The 16294-nt window shown below is 40.5% G+C and overlaps 2 protein-coding genes across 3 annotated transcripts; one reads left to right on the top strand and one right to left on the bottom strand.

The window, feature by feature from the left end:
• Positions 1–208: 208 nt before the first annotated feature.
• Positions 209–11713, top strand: tmem62 (transmembrane protein 62). Its single transcript, XM_078277003.1, has 13 exons — positions 209–678; positions 1088–1199; positions 1484–1621; positions 2084–2129; positions 2571–2712; positions 3091–3215; positions 3961–4083; positions 5089–5244; positions 6005–6164; positions 7216–7414; positions 7826–7921; positions 8065–8183; positions 9320–11713. The coding sequence occupies exons 1-13, from the start codon at positions 478–480 to the stop codon at positions 9638–9640; spliced, it is 1938 nt and encodes a 645-aa protein (XP_078133129.1). The 5' UTR covers positions 209–477; the 3' UTR covers positions 9641–11713.
• A 197-nt stretch (positions 11714–11910) lies between these two features.
• ptgr2 (prostaglandin reductase 2) lies at positions 11911–16082 on the bottom strand. Of its 2 annotated transcripts, XM_078277006.1 has the most exons (9): positions 15977–16082; positions 15734–15834; positions 15500–15618; positions 15041–15232; positions 14684–14854; positions 14108–14317; positions 13645–13854; positions 13482–13521; positions 11911–13397 (listed from the first exon to the last, which is right to left on the bottom strand). In XM_078277006.1, exons 2-9 carry the CDS (start codon positions 15768–15770, stop codon positions 13333–13335), a joined length of 1044 nt encoding a protein of 347 aa, XP_078133132.1. In that variant the 5' UTR covers positions 15771–15834; positions 15977–16082; the 3' UTR covers positions 11911–13332. The 2 variants fall into 2 exon arrangements, with proteins under 2 accessions (XP_078133132.1, XP_078133131.1); XM_078277005.1 differs by having other exon boundaries at positions 15734–16067.
• Positions 16083–16294: the final 212 nt, after the last annotated feature.

Genomic DNA, 16294 nt, shown 5'->3' with positions numbered 1-16294 from the left:
AGAAATATTGCGGTCGATTCTGCGGTACTCGCAAAACAGTGGGAGCTCGATATCTTTCTCTACACACTCTATCGGTGACGTTTCCACATCCAACCATTCAGAGTATTTTTTTCCCCCGAAAAAGCTCTGGTCCTGCCCTACTCTGTCTTACTCTGCCTCTGATTGGCTTACGCTAACATTCTCAGTATCCGTGTTGGTAGCTGGTAGGTTGCTAGCTAACCTGCTGAGCTTCCGCCTCTGAAGGCAGCTGAGCCGAGCCGTGAATGAACCCCGTACCTCAATGTATCTCCCGTGGCCGCGATGGCAGCGACAGAAACGGTCTGAGTCTGAGAGCTTAGCTATGTAGCTAAATGGTTCATACTATCTGTAGTTAATGTCAGTGGGATTCGTGTCCTTAGCTATTTCCACCAGTAGCTAGATTTTTTCTGTCCGGGACACACGGAGGCAGCTAGCCCCCTCTCTCGCCACTACAGGAGGATGCTGAAGCTGTTCGGTGCACTGGTTATCCTCGGACTGGCCCTGGCGTGCATCACCTCCTGGGTGCTGGACAGCTATGACACGGCTTGGCACCCGAAACGGAGCGTTCAGCACCCGACTGTCCGTGATGGGGATGACTCTAAGGGGAGTTCTCCACCATTTCCCGGCGGCGAGTTGAACAATATATTCTGGTTTATACAGGTAGGCTTTATTTCATCTCGCTAGCTAGCTTTGTTTGGTCTTTGGTCAAAGGAATGATAAATTCCAAATTCAACCAATATCTACATTTTTAATATTACTTACATTTAACATGAATGTAGAATACCTACCTTTGGCTTTGCAGTGTTGTCATAGGAAGCTAGCGGCGGTAGTTAACCCAGTGAACTCTCTCTGATGATTGACAGAAAGAGGTCACTGACCACAGAAGTGTGTAAATTATAAGGAGATAAACGTGGTTCAGCAACACAGTAAGTTGTAGTCAGACGTCGTACCTTTTGTGTTTTACAACTCTCATATTAATGAAATAAAAAGGCAGATTTAAGACCCTTTTTACCCCCTTTTTTATTTTTATAAATCTATCCCTGATTCAGTTTTTTATGTCTGGTTTAAGGTGTCCGACATTCACATTAGCCGATTTCATGACCCAAGACGTATTCCAGATTTTGAAAACTTCTGCACTGACACAATTGAAGTGATTAAGCCAGTTCTAGTGCTTGCAACAGGTACAGTAATCCCCCCCATCTTTAACTAAAGCTATTATTATGTATGGTATGTTGTACGACCGGGTGTGTGTGTGTGTGTGTGTGTGTGTGTGTGTGCGTGCGTGTGTGTGTGTGTGCGCGCACACCATGTTTTCTTTTTTGTATTTTCAGTCTGTACTGTATGTTTCCAAGACAATTTTCCAATGAAGGCTATCTTATCTTAAAGTTACCGGGAAAGTCTTGTAATTGAGGCCGACTGGCTGTCGCCATGTTGTTTCTCAGATGTATCTTTTCCAAATCCACAGGGGATCTGACAGATGCTAAAACAGAGAGTAAGGTGGGTTCCCTCCAGCATGAGGTGGAGTGGCAGGCTTACCACAACATCCTGAAGAGGTCACGTGTGATGGAGCGCACTAGGTGGATAGACATCCGTGGAAATCATGGTGATTAACCACAGCACTTTGTTATCTCAATGCTCTCTTCATGCTTAGTGGTTCAATGGAAACATCCCAAAGTGCAATTATCAATTTTCTGAAGACTCCATTAACTGTGGTTCGCGTTCCCCTCTGTTATTGGATTGTAAGCTATTAGATGTGAAAGAAGATATCTTTAATTTGTAACTGTCAAAAAAAGAGGAGTGCTAATGTTTGGATCTAGAGTTCCTCTGACCGCAATCATTGATGTGTGTCTTATCAGTTTATCTGGTTCTATGGCAACAAAATATTTTGTTCGATATCTTGCAGAAACATTAGCAAATCTGATTCGTGGATTGAATATGTGTTGTTCCTTTGGGAATTTCTCCATTAGACATTCTACTCCTTAGCAGTACATTTTAAAGCTATGGACTTGCCTTTTCTAGTTTTATATTCTGCCAAATCTCACCATTATTTCATTTCTTCTGACAGATGCCTTCAATATTATTTCGTTGGACAGCGTCAACAATTATTACCGGTCAGTATGATTTACATTCAGTCACAGTCTACTGCATGTCTTATACTGTAGCAGCAAGCTGAGTGTGAAGTCGATCAGAGCACACAGAAACATGAGTAGTTGCAGACCTATTTATTGACAATAATCCAAGCTGTCTGAGCTTCCTGAGGACTAAAATAGAAGCAGAATCTGCATGAACAGAGACTGACTCTCTTGTCTTCTGACACAAATTATGTTTTATATGACATTGCGGCTTCTGTTAATGCTTACTGATCTTTTATCTCCTTAATGTTCTTAATGTTGTGGTCATCCTCTGCCAGACAAAGTCTGTCTCCTATGCAAGCCTAATTTATTTATTTAAAATGCATCAAATTATCTCAGGACACTATTAGGATTGGAGTGGCTGGCTCCATCCCAGACCACCGTATCTTGTTGCTCACGGTGAATTTGTTCATTCCCTAGGAAATACTCGGCCAATCAGAAAGTAGGCTCTTTCCACTATGTTCACAAAACTCCCTTTGGCAACTACTCCTTTGTCTGTGCGGATGCCACTCTGACTCCAGGACCCAAGAGGCCGTACAATTTCTTTGGTATTCTCAACCAGGTACAACTGGCGAGCACCTTCTCTTCACCGAACATAAACATTCGCTGACTATCGTGACAAACTTCCGAAAGCAGAGACATTTTGAATACTGCAAGCACTCTTTCTTTTATTACACTTGAAGATTAGAGAAGACAAATTATTTAAGGTTGCATTCTTTTATAAGACAATGCATTGAATAGTAAACGGAAAAACAAAATGTGTTTATTTAAGTAATAGGCAACGAGAAGGTTGTACTAACACACATTACAACGAATACAGATTCCTCGTACTTTAAATGGTCTACAGTGCTGTAAATGTGAATCCTTTAAATTAAGCACTCATACACAGTAGATAATGGTTAACATATAGTCATATATTTTATTTCTCAATATATGACAGACTCAAATGGACTTGCTGGACACGTTCAGAGCTGAGAGTCTGAAAAGCAACCAGTCGATCTGGTTTGGCCACTACACCACCTCAACTGTCGTCTCCCCGTCTCCAGGAGTTCGGGACATGATGAGGTAAGAAAATGCTGTTGCTGTTAGATGCTAACAGGGTGTATAAATACATATTGTCATGCCATGCCATGACATAGTCTGCAAACATTCAATAGCCTGCTGTTTCGACATACAAACTAACTAGACATTTATATAGGGATGCACTGAATCCAGATTTATGGGGTTCGGCCGAATACCGAATCCACTGGTTAAGATTCTGCCGAATCCTAATACCGAATCCTACTCCCATCCTCAGTCCATTAACACAGTAAACACATTAATTAAGTTAACAACGTCCACAGCAGTGTATTTTTTAACTTGACTTGAATGGCCTTCTGTACTGCCAAAGACTTTTTCTGCTCACGAGTTCCATTTTCACTCTCTCACAGCCTACTGCATTGAACGTTCCTCCTATGTAAACACCTTCCCGTAATCAACGGCGGCGTCATTACATCGATCAGCGTAGCGCGCGTAGTGCAAGCGTAGGGTTCGGTGGAAAAAAATTCTAAGGTTCGGCAGAAACCGAAGCCAAACCCTGGATTCGGTGCATCCGTGCATTTATAACACAATTTCAGAATGATGAACCCAAAGGTTAGCAGCGTTTGACTGGCAGCTGGTTTTAATTTCCTCTTATTAATCATATTCAAATGCAAGTGATGGGCCATTTCTCTTTTTTTTTAGAGTCCTTTTATTTTCAGGAATATTCTAAATATTTATTTTTTTATGACAAAGTTCTTACAGTTCTTACATTTGGACCTCTTGTGTTTAGATCTGCAGTTGCATATCTGTGCGGCCACCTGCACACACTCGGCGGCCTGATGCCTGTCCTCCACAGCCGACATCCCCAAGGCACCCTGGAGCTGGAGCTGGGTGACTGGATGGACAACCGCAGGTACGGAAAACAAAAAAGGGCCTTAGAAGGTATTAAAAAAAGGTCTTGAATTCAATTTACAAAAGTCTAAAAGATTTTCTCTCGGTGGCCATAGGCCCAATAAATAAATAAAACAATAGTGGATTATGCACATAGAAAGTTGTTGAATCAGAAAGTTTCAGTCAGAGCCCAACCAAAAAGTCACTGCTGCTCACTACAGTAGCTAGGAAGCTCATCCACTCATAATGGGCAAGTGTCAGTTTTAGCAAAAAATTAAATTTACTTAAATGAATTCATCATTTTCAATTCAGTCATTATGCTGTTTATTCGGGTCCAGGTTGCCCTAATTTAATTAATTGTATCAGTAGAAATTATTGTTATATACTGTTGGGAAGAACTGAAAAAAAGTGTCATAATAATAAGTCATTCTAGGCTATATTGTCCCTGGTTTTCCATTTTATTTTCATATTGTGAAACAGGTATTAAATAGCACTATATGTGGTATTAAAAAGGTTTGGAAAGTCTAATGGCGTTTTTCCACTACATGGTACTTGCTCGACTCAGCTCGGCTGCGGTGCCCCGTCCTCCTTTTCTCCATTGCAGATTTAGTACCGCCTCATGTGTGAGGCGAGCGTGGCTATTGCCACAGCCAGAAAAAGAAGCTGGAGGCAGCAAAAAAACAAACGCCGCTGGCTATACTATTTAAAAATGGCGGGTTTGTTCAGGACACCCCCGTCTGTTGCTAGCAATGACGACGCAGTAATTAGTGACGATTCTCTCCGACCAGTCAGTGGTCTGCAGGTTTTCACGTCACCTTTTGGTATCGCCTCAGCTCGCTTGGAACCTCGACGAAGGTGATACTAAAAAAAGTACCTGTTGGCAGGTACCAGGGACTTTTTTTCATAATGGAAAACCAAAAAAGGCGAGTAGAGTCCAGCTGAGTCGAGCAGGTACCATGCAGTGGAAAAACGCCATAAGTTTAGCTTGGTGAAGCTTGCAGAAACCCCATCTCACATCTGTCTCCAGGTACAGGGTTCTGGCCTTTGACCACGACCTGCTGAGTTTCTCTGACCTGAGGTTTGAGCAGTGGCCTGCAGTGCTCATCACCAACCCTAAGGACGCGCAGTATCTGCATCCCGGAGTGGAGCCGCTGGCTCGAATACGGAGATCGACACACATCAGGTGTCTGTTCCGTGTGTGTTGAACCATAAAGCCCTCACTAGCTCTACTACACATGCTTCCACAACAAACATTTTTACAGAGCACCTGCCCCTGTTACGTAATATACCCAGCTTGCAGTGTGGGTTATTAAATCACCGTTAAATAAACTGTAGTTACCTCTGCCTAGGAGGTTTTGGTTTTGTTACTAGCAGTATTGTATGTGTCAAAATCTGGTGACAGTTTTCGATGCCATTTGGTAGACAGTTAGGTCATGGCCCAGGGAACAAGTTAGTTGGTAAGTTAATATTTTAAAGGACAAGTTAACGGGGCGACCTCTAGCTCACCCAGTCAGAGAGTGCGCCCCATGTAGGCTGAGGCCTTTGCAGCGGCCCAGGTTCGAATCCGACCTGCTGCCCTTTGCTGCGTGTCATCCCCCATCTCTCTCCCACCGTTCCTGTCTATCCACTGTCACTCTGAAATAAAGGGAAAAAAGCCCCAAAAAAATAATCTTAAAAAAAAAAAAAAAAGACAAGTTAACATTACGAGACAATGTGTCTCATGAATTAGTACACTTTAAATGAAAATAACAAGCATGTACACCCTGTAATTGTCAATCGTTTAATGTACCATGGTGCAAATCTGGATGGAGATTGTAACATGTTTGCAACATCAGCAGAGGTTCATCATAAAGTGTTTTTCACTAAGCGACAAGTAAGCATGATAACACAGCCTTTATCTTATTTTCAATATTAAAAATGTTAATTTTCTTTGTTCTCAATAGGATCTTGGCCTTCTCAGAGGCCCCAATCAAAGCGGTGCATGTAAGCGTAGATGGGAAACCTCTGGGGAAAGGTCACGCAGCTGGAGGGCCTCTCTATGTTCTGCTGTGGGATCCATCTCTCTACCTCACTGGACTGCACACTATCAGAGTTAAAGTGGAGGTCAGTACTAGGGCTGCACAATATACAGTCCCTCCAGAAAAACGTGATCATGCGATCGCATAATTCAATGCATAATCAGCCAAAGTCCGCATATTCATGCGGGGGCCGCATTATTTCAAATACGCCGCACTTTCGCCGCATAAATTGCCGATTTCCGCGCAAAATATACGGGGCTTGCATGATTTCATAATCAAAGTCACATATATCTTAGCAGAAAGTTGAAAAATGTTGCGTTTACTTCACACAAGAGCAGCCATTTGTTGCGATGGGAACGTTATGAAGTGACGTAATTACGCGACGTGAACATCATCCAAAAGCTGCAAACCCCGCGATGAAGCCGTGATGACACCACAGTTTTTGCAAGTTCCCGCAATTTCATCGCATAAAATTGCATAAATATCCCGCATATTCCATCGCATTTTTTAAGAAAACGTGCCGCATAATCAAGGATTTTTGCCCGCAACAATCACAAAAAAACTCAACTGGCGCAATAAACGCATCCTGAAAGGCTGCGACATATCCCAAAAGACACTCCTGAGTTAGTTGAAAGAGAGTGTCAGTAGAAAACTACACTTTAAAATGTAACTGTCATTCTTTAGTGGTGCCTTTTATGTTCAATTCGTTCAATATAATAATGTTGGAATATTTTTTTTTAAATTCATCAAGCAATTTGCTGTATATTAGAATACTGAAAGTAGCAGAACTGTGCAATCTTTAATGTCATTAATGTTTATTTAATGCGAGTAATATCGTTATCGCATAGTGCATATTTTCCTCATATCATGCCTCCCTTAGTCAGTACAGCATTCATTTATTTTCCACCTATAGCGTTCTCAGACTTTTAAATATTTCATAGGTCTTCGGGATTTTCTTCTTCCGGAAATTCGGGAGGTTTGTTTGCTTTGAGTTGAATTAGGATTCAGTTGATGTCGATCGGCTGTCTGGGCACTGTGGCTTTTAATGTCGCGTTTCTCATAGAACTTATACGTTTTATAAGACTTATGGAATTAACAATTACCTCCTTTCTTATCTTTGTGTGTGTGCGTGTCAGGACTCGGCAGGCCGATCGTCAGTGCGGGAGCAGCACTTTACTCTGGAGGACGACCTGACTCCCAGCTTTGGTTTCGTGCAGTCCTTCATCCTCCTCACAGACCACTACATCCTGGCCCGAGTGGCCTTCATTTTTATCACGCTGCTGAATGTCGGGGTGCTGCTGGCCTTCAGATTCCTGCGTGTTCCATCTGGAAGAGGTTAACTGTCACTAAATACCATTCATATATAAATATATCATCATCATCGTCATCATCATCATCATCATCATAATAATTTCATGTTGATTAGAGGCAAGTGAAGTGCAATTAACTGATGTTAGGATCTGCAGAGTTTGATTGTGAACAGAAGGTGACACGCGTGCGCACGTTCGTGCGTGGCTGACCGTACAGATGTTTTTTATGTTTGTGTTTTTAAATGTTATCTGTTGATTGTTGGAGCAGACGATGCAAGAAAATGTTCTGTGTGAACAGACAAAAAAGTTCTATCTTATCTTAACATGTAGACTAAATGTTAGTGTATCATGTTAATAAATATAGGCTTAAGTAATTATTTAAATAACAATTGTTCTTGATATATTGATCCATTTTTGTTTTGTCTATCATCGCCAGGATTGACCTCTCAAGCCTGTATGTCCCTCCATCTGGTCAGCACAATGGACACCTTCTACTACTCTCTGCTGCTGTTTAACCTGTGTACAGCCTTAGGTGGGTCAACTGCTTTGTCTCATTCCCTCTTTGTCTGGCGCGTGACATAGTTCTTTCAAAATTCTGCTTTGCTTCACAAGCTTTCCTTGTAATCTTGCATCTGTTCCTGTATAAATAACTCCTGGCTGTGCGGCTTCCCTCAGGTCCGTGGTTCATAGGAGAGATGATAGATGGCCATAGCGGTGCCTGCTTCGCCTTTGGGGTGTTCGTCGATGGACACTTCCTGGAGGGCAGTCTCACTTATGTTATTGGAGTCGTTCAAGTAAGTAAATCAATTTTATTCAGCGCTTCTACATCTCAGTAATGTGTGTACATTAGCAAAAGGTCATATGACTACTTGTATGTAGTTGGCTCGTAGTGATGAACCCACAGAGGATTATTACCCGGCTTAGCTCTACAGAGCTTTATAATGATTTCAGTTCATTGTTTTGGTTTTTTGGCCCACAATTGTACTGTTTTTGGTTAAGTCTCACCGCTCTCATAGCATTTTCTGCCACAGCAGGCAGGCTATTTTCTTTTTTTTTATCACAGAATCCTTTAAAACCAACATGCATGCTATCTGCCCAGCACCAAATGGCAGACAGATGCATTTAGCGACTAGCTGGTGAACACAGTGCAGCATTTAGCAGCTAAAGAGGCAGATGTTTTCCTCAGGAGTTAGTAGAGACCAAAAACAGAGCTAAAAGAGAGTGAATGTTGAACTTGCATTCATCAGGTGAAACACAACCCCAAATAAGTGTTAATGTTTCCCCAAATCTGTATTGTAAGGCAACTGTTAAAAAGTTTGTAATATGTAAAAAATAAAAAATAAATGCACTTACATGTGGCTCTCTGTAGTTGGGCTTATTAGAAGCTAATGTACTTCTATATGATTCTTGCTGTTCTGAGTTTGTCCCTTCATGGTTGAATGCACCTATTGGAAGTCGTTGGATAAAAAGCGTCGGCTAAATGTAATGTCAAGGAGGTAATATGTCAGTGTTGTGTTCACAGCTTGTTTCCGCTGACCCCAAGTGGCCAAAAAAGAAGTTCTTAGAGTTTTAACTTTTTGAGTTTCTGGCATATTAATCATAACATAAATTAAAAAATCTTAGCGTTTTCTTGTAAAATGCTGAATACTTTTCAGCCTATACAACTCACTGTTTGTATGAGCTGCTTATAAGTCATATTTACTAATTATTATATTAATTATATATATATATATATATATAAAAATTAATTAATTATTATTATATTTAAATATGTCTTCATTTTCAGGGGTCACAAGCCATACAGGTTGTGAACCAACTTGCACTTAACATGGTCTGTCCCCTTGCTGTATTAGTACTTCCTTGTACTGAGAACCTACAGTGATAATCAAGAACTAATCACATCTAACTGGACTCATTTCCTCTCTGCCAGCTGCTATTCTTCAACATGCCCCTCACCTGTTATCTCTGCTGGTGTCTCCATCACCGTTGCCGCGGCAACACCTTCCGATCCCACTTCTTGGGGCCGGGCTGCCGCTGGCGGACTCTGGCAGTTCACCTCTTAATGCTGCTGCTGCTCACCTGGCAGGTTAACTCCTGCTACTTTCTCTTTGAGACCTACGGCCTTGTGGCATTTTTCCTGTCTCCAGTCCGCACATGGGCGTTAGGGCTCAGTCTGCTATTGGTCTACCGCGCCTGGACAGGCCCCACCCCTCTTGTTCGCGACAACAGCAAGAGCGTCTCTCCCTCTTGACAGTAATTGTGCCGCCACGATTTCCATCAAGTCTGACTCAGATATATTCTGCTGTCTCTATCCAACCTGAAAGCCCCCCCCCCCCCCCCCCTCCTCCTTTCTTTCTCTCTCTCTCTCCTCCTTCCAAAAGCCAATTCACAGTACATCACTCAATATCCTGTTTAATGATAGTATTGTTTACTTAATATGCATGTTATTGTAAAGCACCGGTGAGCAAATTTCTGGCCATATTCATAGCAATGTGTGCAAAATAGCCAAGTAAAATAGCCTTTTTGAGAGGCCTCGTCCAATGTGTGCCGCAGTTAACAGTATATTCTGCTGTGATTTAAGCTGACTCATTTACTTGAGCATTAGCACTTTTTTGGAAGTGTTGCCTAGGTCTAATGCCACTTCACCACTGCCAAAGGATGAATAAGCAAGATTTCACCTTTTATTCTTCCCTCTGAAAATCATTTTCACTCAGTAATATAGGCTGGACGTGCCAAACCGATCCTCATGTTTACCTTCCGACACAAATTGGGTGGATAAGAAAGCTTAATTTTGTATACTGTAAGCTTTCCTATTCCCCCCCCCCCCATGGCTGACAGAGCGTGGTAGTGACAATACCTCTGGTGAAGATAACCCAGGTAATGCATGCTAAACGATCACATTTTCAAGTTTATTCTACACAATTACAGGAAATCAAATTAGGGAAATTACAGATTAATCAAATACTGTAGTTGATCTGTGTACAAGTAGTTATTGACTACACGTGTTTTTAATTCAAATGAATCTGTTGAAAATGAATGAAACCATTGCACACAACTGCCACTTAAAAATTGTCTCAATATTCGCATTGAATAGTTACATCAAAAACTTAAATGCCAGTTGCCACCAAAACACGACAACAAGTTGGCCTGACTCTCCGTGCTCCTTCAAAAGTGACTACAGAAGCAGCTGTTTGTTTCTCAGGAATGTGAGCACTTTAACAAAAGGCTGGTCCCAGTAGTATTTCAGGACAGTGTTTTTATACTCCGTAGTAGCTCAGTGAACTAAAACCCATGTTAAACAATCGAGCTGTGTGGTGGCTAAAAAACAAAATGAATGTGTTATAGATGTGGTGAAATAAGATGAACCAGTACTATGCTGTTTTAATTTATTCTTTCTGATTGTATCGAGTGATTTCTTTTTATAGTCCCTTCATGTTATATATCTGCACAGGAAATGGGTATTTCTTGCATTAGAAGTTAATTGGACCGCTCTGTGTTTGTCTGTATTGTTCCAATTTCCTTTTTTGTGAAGGTGTGAGAGCAGCAAACTGTGTCATTTAATCCTTTCTAGGCAGTAGTATCAGGTGCCTAGATTCCACAAGAACAAACTAATCTTAAAACAAAAAGGGTGAAGACCACATGTATCAAGTCTTTTAATGGAAGCAATGTTCCAACAGAGTTAAATCGTGGTTGTTTTTTAAGCCATACCCAGTGTGTGTGCAATATAATTGTTCAGTGCTGTAATAAGACATGCAGTTTAATATTAGAACAGCTGCTAGACACTGAGAAAACTAAATTATGTGCACTCTTGATGGCAATGTTTTTACTAACTTTTCCTCCCCCTTCTCTGCAAAAACAAGTATTTTTGTACAGGAGCACTACCAAATGTATAATTCCAGCATAAAGATGGATATTAAAAATTGATGGATTTTTGTTATTATCTCCAATGACGCTTAGTACCTCTCACAAGCTATGTAATCTGTCCACAAGGAGGCGGAATTGTGTTGCATTTCACTCCCACCCTTCCAATCATGCATGGAATTATTTTATTTATTTTTTTGTTTTTGCAGAAAAGCACCAAAACCATATCTTGAGACAATTGTGATAGTGCTCACTGAATATGTTGATACTGGTACTGTTGTTCACTTATTGACCTATTCTGCATCCCCTCCTATGTTCAAACACTGAGGTGTATGAATGAAAAGATGATTTTACACCGGCCACATATTTTTCTTGTGACTACTGAAATTGGAGCCAACCACAATTTTATTTTATTAATGGTTTATAGTGCTGTGGAATAAAATGTTCATTACAGTAAATCATATACATTGTGTTTGTCTTCACGTTATTGTCACACAGGAGTGTACAACAAAAATATGGAGCCCAACACTGACAAAAGATGGTAAAAAATATAAGATGAGTTAAAAAAAAAGAAGTGATTTTGTCAGTAATACTGTTAAATAAAATGGAATGCAAAATAAAAAAATATATTTCTCCTTTAAAGTCCAATCAGCTGCACTCTTACTTTTTCCTATTTGTTTGATCTTGGTACACATTTAATAATTTATCCACATCTAACATTTCCTACTTCTTCATGCTTATATGATAATTATATTGGCATTGGTATGTAGCTTTACTGAAAACTTTGGCAGGGAAATAAATACAATAAGCACCAGCATTGTCAGCTAGTTATATAGCTCTTCATGAAACTAAACCAGCTAATGAATGTACTATTTATCATCTATACTGCTAAAGCATCAGTCTTATCGTCTTTGTTGCTGAAGCACTTTAGTTGAAAAGCTTGTGCAAACAAAATTAGTTAGCTAATGCTACTTTAAAATCTTTAGTTAAAACAGTGTAAGAAAGAAGACATTAAATCACATCTACACAATGTCGAAGATAACCCAATACAGTCCAGTTTTCTTCTTAAAACTAAGCCACCCATAATGTTAATTGTGTTTATGCTGTATTCTGCTGGCGTCACTGTATTAACTCTTGCACTTTTTTGTAGCTAAAGCACTTTAGCTAGCAAGCTGCAAAGTTAGCTAGCTAAAATATCTTTTATTTAGTTTAACATTATGAGAGACAATAAATCACATATATGCAGTAAAGTCCAAAGTTTCCATTGTGGTCCAGGAGACGTGACAATAATGCTATGAAGACAGAAGCTACTTTCAAATAGTTTTTGCAAACTAACTTTTGTTATTAGCTTGCCAGCCTTTTGCTGTGTATTTATTTAGACAGTAATGCTAACGCAATATGCAGTATATGGATGATTAACCTTAAGCCTACATATACATAGTTTTATGATGCAAGTTTAGGCTAGGTAGCTAGCTGAGAAGGCTGGTAATTTGTGTGTTCATTAAGCTAGCAGTGTTTTCAGCTAAGCTAACTAGGCAGTGTTCTTGATTGCTTCAGTGACTTAGTTATTTTACCTCCAATCAGATATTTTTTCAACTGATTGGAAGTAAAAGAAGAAGAAAAACTTCTGAATTATTGTACTAAAAGATTTTGTCTTTGTCCTTTTACTGCCTTTTGTCAAGTTTCGGGGCTCCATACAAGAAGACATCTGCTGATTTCATATTATGGTACTGGTACAGTATGGGCAGTGCTTTTGTATATTATTATCATTAGGCAGTACTGGAATATTGTACTATACATGTATTACTGCTACAACAATTTCCAAAAGTCTAAATCAATAAGTATTACATTCAAGACTTAGATCTAACTTTTAAATTTCAGTTATTTTTTCTCAAGAACACAATTTCAAAGAACATTGTGTAATTTTTCATTCATGGTTTATAAATGTAATCAACTAACGTCCGCTAATCAATGCAATATCTTACTACAGTTCATTAAGTTAGCGTTAATGGTGATAGAAAGGCAACTGTAAGTTAATTTCCCAAGGCGTCCGTCTCGTCAGAGCAGCTACAGTGATTTTCTTCACTCTGATATCTTTATAATTTGCTTACCAATGTTTCCCCCTTTCATCATAGAGCAAAATGCATCTGCAAGAAAATGAAAAGAATGATTCAACTCCTGTCAAGTTAACAAAAAAGTCATACAAAATGCAAAAATTAAAACCTACATACCGCCCATATTTTGGATGCCATTAACCACAGTTTCCAGCACCTGCAGAGTGAAAGCAGAATTACTAAAGGATGTGAAGAGACAGACGGGGAAGAGGCATGCATTTTGCAAACGAACAAGGACACCCACACATTCAACTACACATCATCACCATTTCCTCCTTACATTGATTTGGCCTGATTTAACTCGCTGGCTCAGTTCACAGAGGGCAGCTTCTGCTTTGTGCATGTAGTTAAGCACCATAAATCGCTCCCGGGTGATGTTCTTCCTTCGCAGGGTTTCGTGTATCTCCTCGCTCAGGGGCGGAGGATACGGCACGTCCTTGTTGTACTGCGAGATCTGCCCACACAGGATCACATGGCTGTCTTTGTTCATCTGGAGGTAAGAAGAGTTGGAGAGGTCAATGTGTGAGATTGAATTTATAAGACACAAAACACTCATTGTTGAAGATCAGGAGGAAGCATTTCAGAATCACACTTCTAATTTGCTAATGTTGGTAGTACAATACGGTGAAGAAAACCAACTAACACTTTAAGATTCACATATTTTCCAGCCAGATAAACCACAAACGAAAGTACAACATACACTACATTATTCTCTGCACACGCAGACACAACTCAAGCAGTACCTGTGCGATTACAGTATCACTGATGGCACCTCCCACGTTATCAAAGTAAACATCTATCCCATCAGGGCAGTGCTCCTTGAGCCTTGTAGGGACATCCTCTTGGCGGTAGTTGATGGCTGCAGAAAAGCCCAGGTCATCCACTAAAGCTCTGCACTTCTCATCAGAACCGCAAATCCCAACCACTCTCACACAGCCATCCAGCCTGCCAAACTGGAAAAATGGAAGCAGGGTGAAATGATACAATCAGGTTTTGAGTTCCTTTTCTTTGTGATCTAATCTCTGTTTATGTTAGCATGTGGTTAGCTGGATTAGATCTGCTATCCTGAGTGTAGTTTTTGAAATATAACGGTTATATCTCCCACCAACCATCTTGACTTTATCTTCCTTACATTTAAACATTTAAAAATCAGAAATATTCTTACCTACTCTAAGAAAACTTGGTGTACGACAAAGTAAACACGTAGAAACCCTACAATTTTAAGAATGCTGTTTCTATGCATTTGGCCAGTATCTCAGATAGCTACAACTGTATATAAGACACTTATTGGACCCGAATGTGAAATTTGCTGTAGTTACCTGTCCAGCTATGGAGCCACAGGCCCCAGCTGCACCGCTCACCACCATGGTCTGATTGGCCCCTTGGATCACATTACCCTTCTCCCTTACGCCCAACAGTGCAGTGAGGCCTGTCATGCCAACTGCACCCAAAAGGTAGGACAAGTGCCCATCAACCAACTGTGGGTTAACCTGCAATAGACAGAAGGTAATATCACAAGCGTTGGTATTAATTATGTCAGTATTCATAGACGGCTTGCTGGTCACATGCAGGTAACTTTTAGTTCATGCATGCATTTTAAACTCATTCTCTTTTTTTTTTGCTAAATATTAACTATGGACTATGCCCCAATGTTAACGAACATCAATATGCCACACCTTCTGTAAGACACTTCCTTTCATAACAGCATAGGTCTGCCAAGGCCAGTTGAATGAAGTGACCACACCTCCCTCACTGCAAGTACTGCAGCGGCTGGACTCAACCACGCCGACACCTCCACCATCCACACTCTCAGACAGCTGCCATGGAGCCACATAATCAACACCGGTGTCTTCATTCATTCTGCATCGCTGAGAAGCAAAAACAGATAGATACGTAGAAATGATGGAGATGGGAAGCTTTGCATGTGGTTTTTTGCTTGAGTTTTGCCTTAACCTTTCTAGAGATAACACATATAGACTAGTTGATTTTATGACATAACTTTGTTTGTTTCATTGCAGTGACAAAAAGAAGCTTGACTTAACTTTAATGTATTGACTTAACTTTAATTTATACCAGACAGTCCTTAATATGCATAAGCAGATACAATAACTTAAAATGTATGTCCATTCCAATACCATGTAAGGGTCGACAGAGAGGCAAAGCGTCCGAACAAGAACCTCCCCATCTTTCAGGTCAGGTACCAAAGTCGTCTCCTCCAGACGGAAATTTTCAGGAACTGGCGCCCCGTTTTTACCTTAATGTATAAATAAGTAGTTAGAGTGAACGTTAGCCACACGGTTGCAGTAATGTTGCAGCACACACAGGGACACAAGACAACAGGTCATCTTCTGTTATGAAAAGTTTCCTACCTGGCCGTGAGTTGAGAACGACTCTCTGCATCTGCATCTTTGAAAAGTGACGTTACTCTTAATACGTAGCTAACGTTACGCCGAGTGGTACCTAACCAGACCTGGCAACAAACGTCAGGCTTAACGTCAGGCTTTTATGTGCGTAAAGGTCACAGCGTAAAACAATTGTTAAAAAGGTGTGTGCAACACGATCAAATTACCAACTAACTACAAAACCTTGTCTAAATACTGTGTTTACATTACCGGACGGGTTGCTTTTGTTGTCTGTATGGTCTGTAGGCTAACGTAGTCTCATTAAGTGCAAAGCGAGAGGCTTCCCTGTTACCAACTTCCGTCTTCGTTTAAATCCCGTTAGGTAGTTGGACCATGGATGATGTCGATATATTTAGATATTAAGAGAACATATCGGCAGGCAGCCGTTTCATTTAGCGCATGCGTAATATGCCATACGTCGAATTAATGGCCAGCGTTAGCTACATTTCTAAGATCTAAATGCTATTTATAGTAAAGTGCGACATGATATTCCCGATGTTCTAGTGTAGGGGGTATTTACTATCTTGC

The sequence above is a fragment of the Sander vitreus genome, chromosome 20 (assembly GCF_031162955.1).
Source record: "Sander vitreus isolate 19-12246 chromosome 20, sanVit1, whole genome shotgun sequence".
Classification (NCBI taxonomy): Eukaryota; Metazoa; Chordata; class Actinopteri; order Perciformes; family Percidae; genus Sander; species Sander vitreus.
Note: the sequence above shows the minus strand (reverse complement) of the source record. Positions and strands in the feature narration are given on the sequence as shown.

What these genes read in the sequence shown, in the direction of transcription:
- ptgr2 (XM_078277006.1), bottom strand. Translation starts at nt 15,770, where the DNA reads ATGCAGATGCAGAGAGTCGTTCTCAACTCACGGCCAG. An exon ending in GTGATACTGTAATCGCACAG is followed by an intron (nt 13,855 to 14,107) that starts GTACTGCTTGAG and finishes TCTTACCTCCAG; the next exon opens with ATGAACAAAGACAGCCATGT. An exon ending in TGGCATCCAAAATATGGGCG is followed by an intron (nt 13,398 to 13,481) that starts GTATGTAGGTTT and finishes ATTTTCTTGCAG; the next exon opens with ATGCATTTTGCTCTATGATG.
- tmem62 (XM_078277003.1), top strand. Translation starts at nt 478, where the DNA reads ATGCTGAAGCTGTTCGGTGCACTGGTTATCCTCGGACTGGCCCTGGCG. An exon ending in AGACATCCGTGGAAATCATG is followed by an intron (nt 1,622 to 2,083) that starts GTGATTAACCAC and finishes TTCTTCTGACAG; the next exon opens with ATGCCTTCAATATTATTTCG. An exon ending in CGGAGATCGACACACATCAG is followed by an intron (nt 5,245 to 6,004) that starts GTGTCTGTTCCG and finishes TGTTCTCAATAG; the next exon opens with GATCTTGGCCTTCTCAGAGG.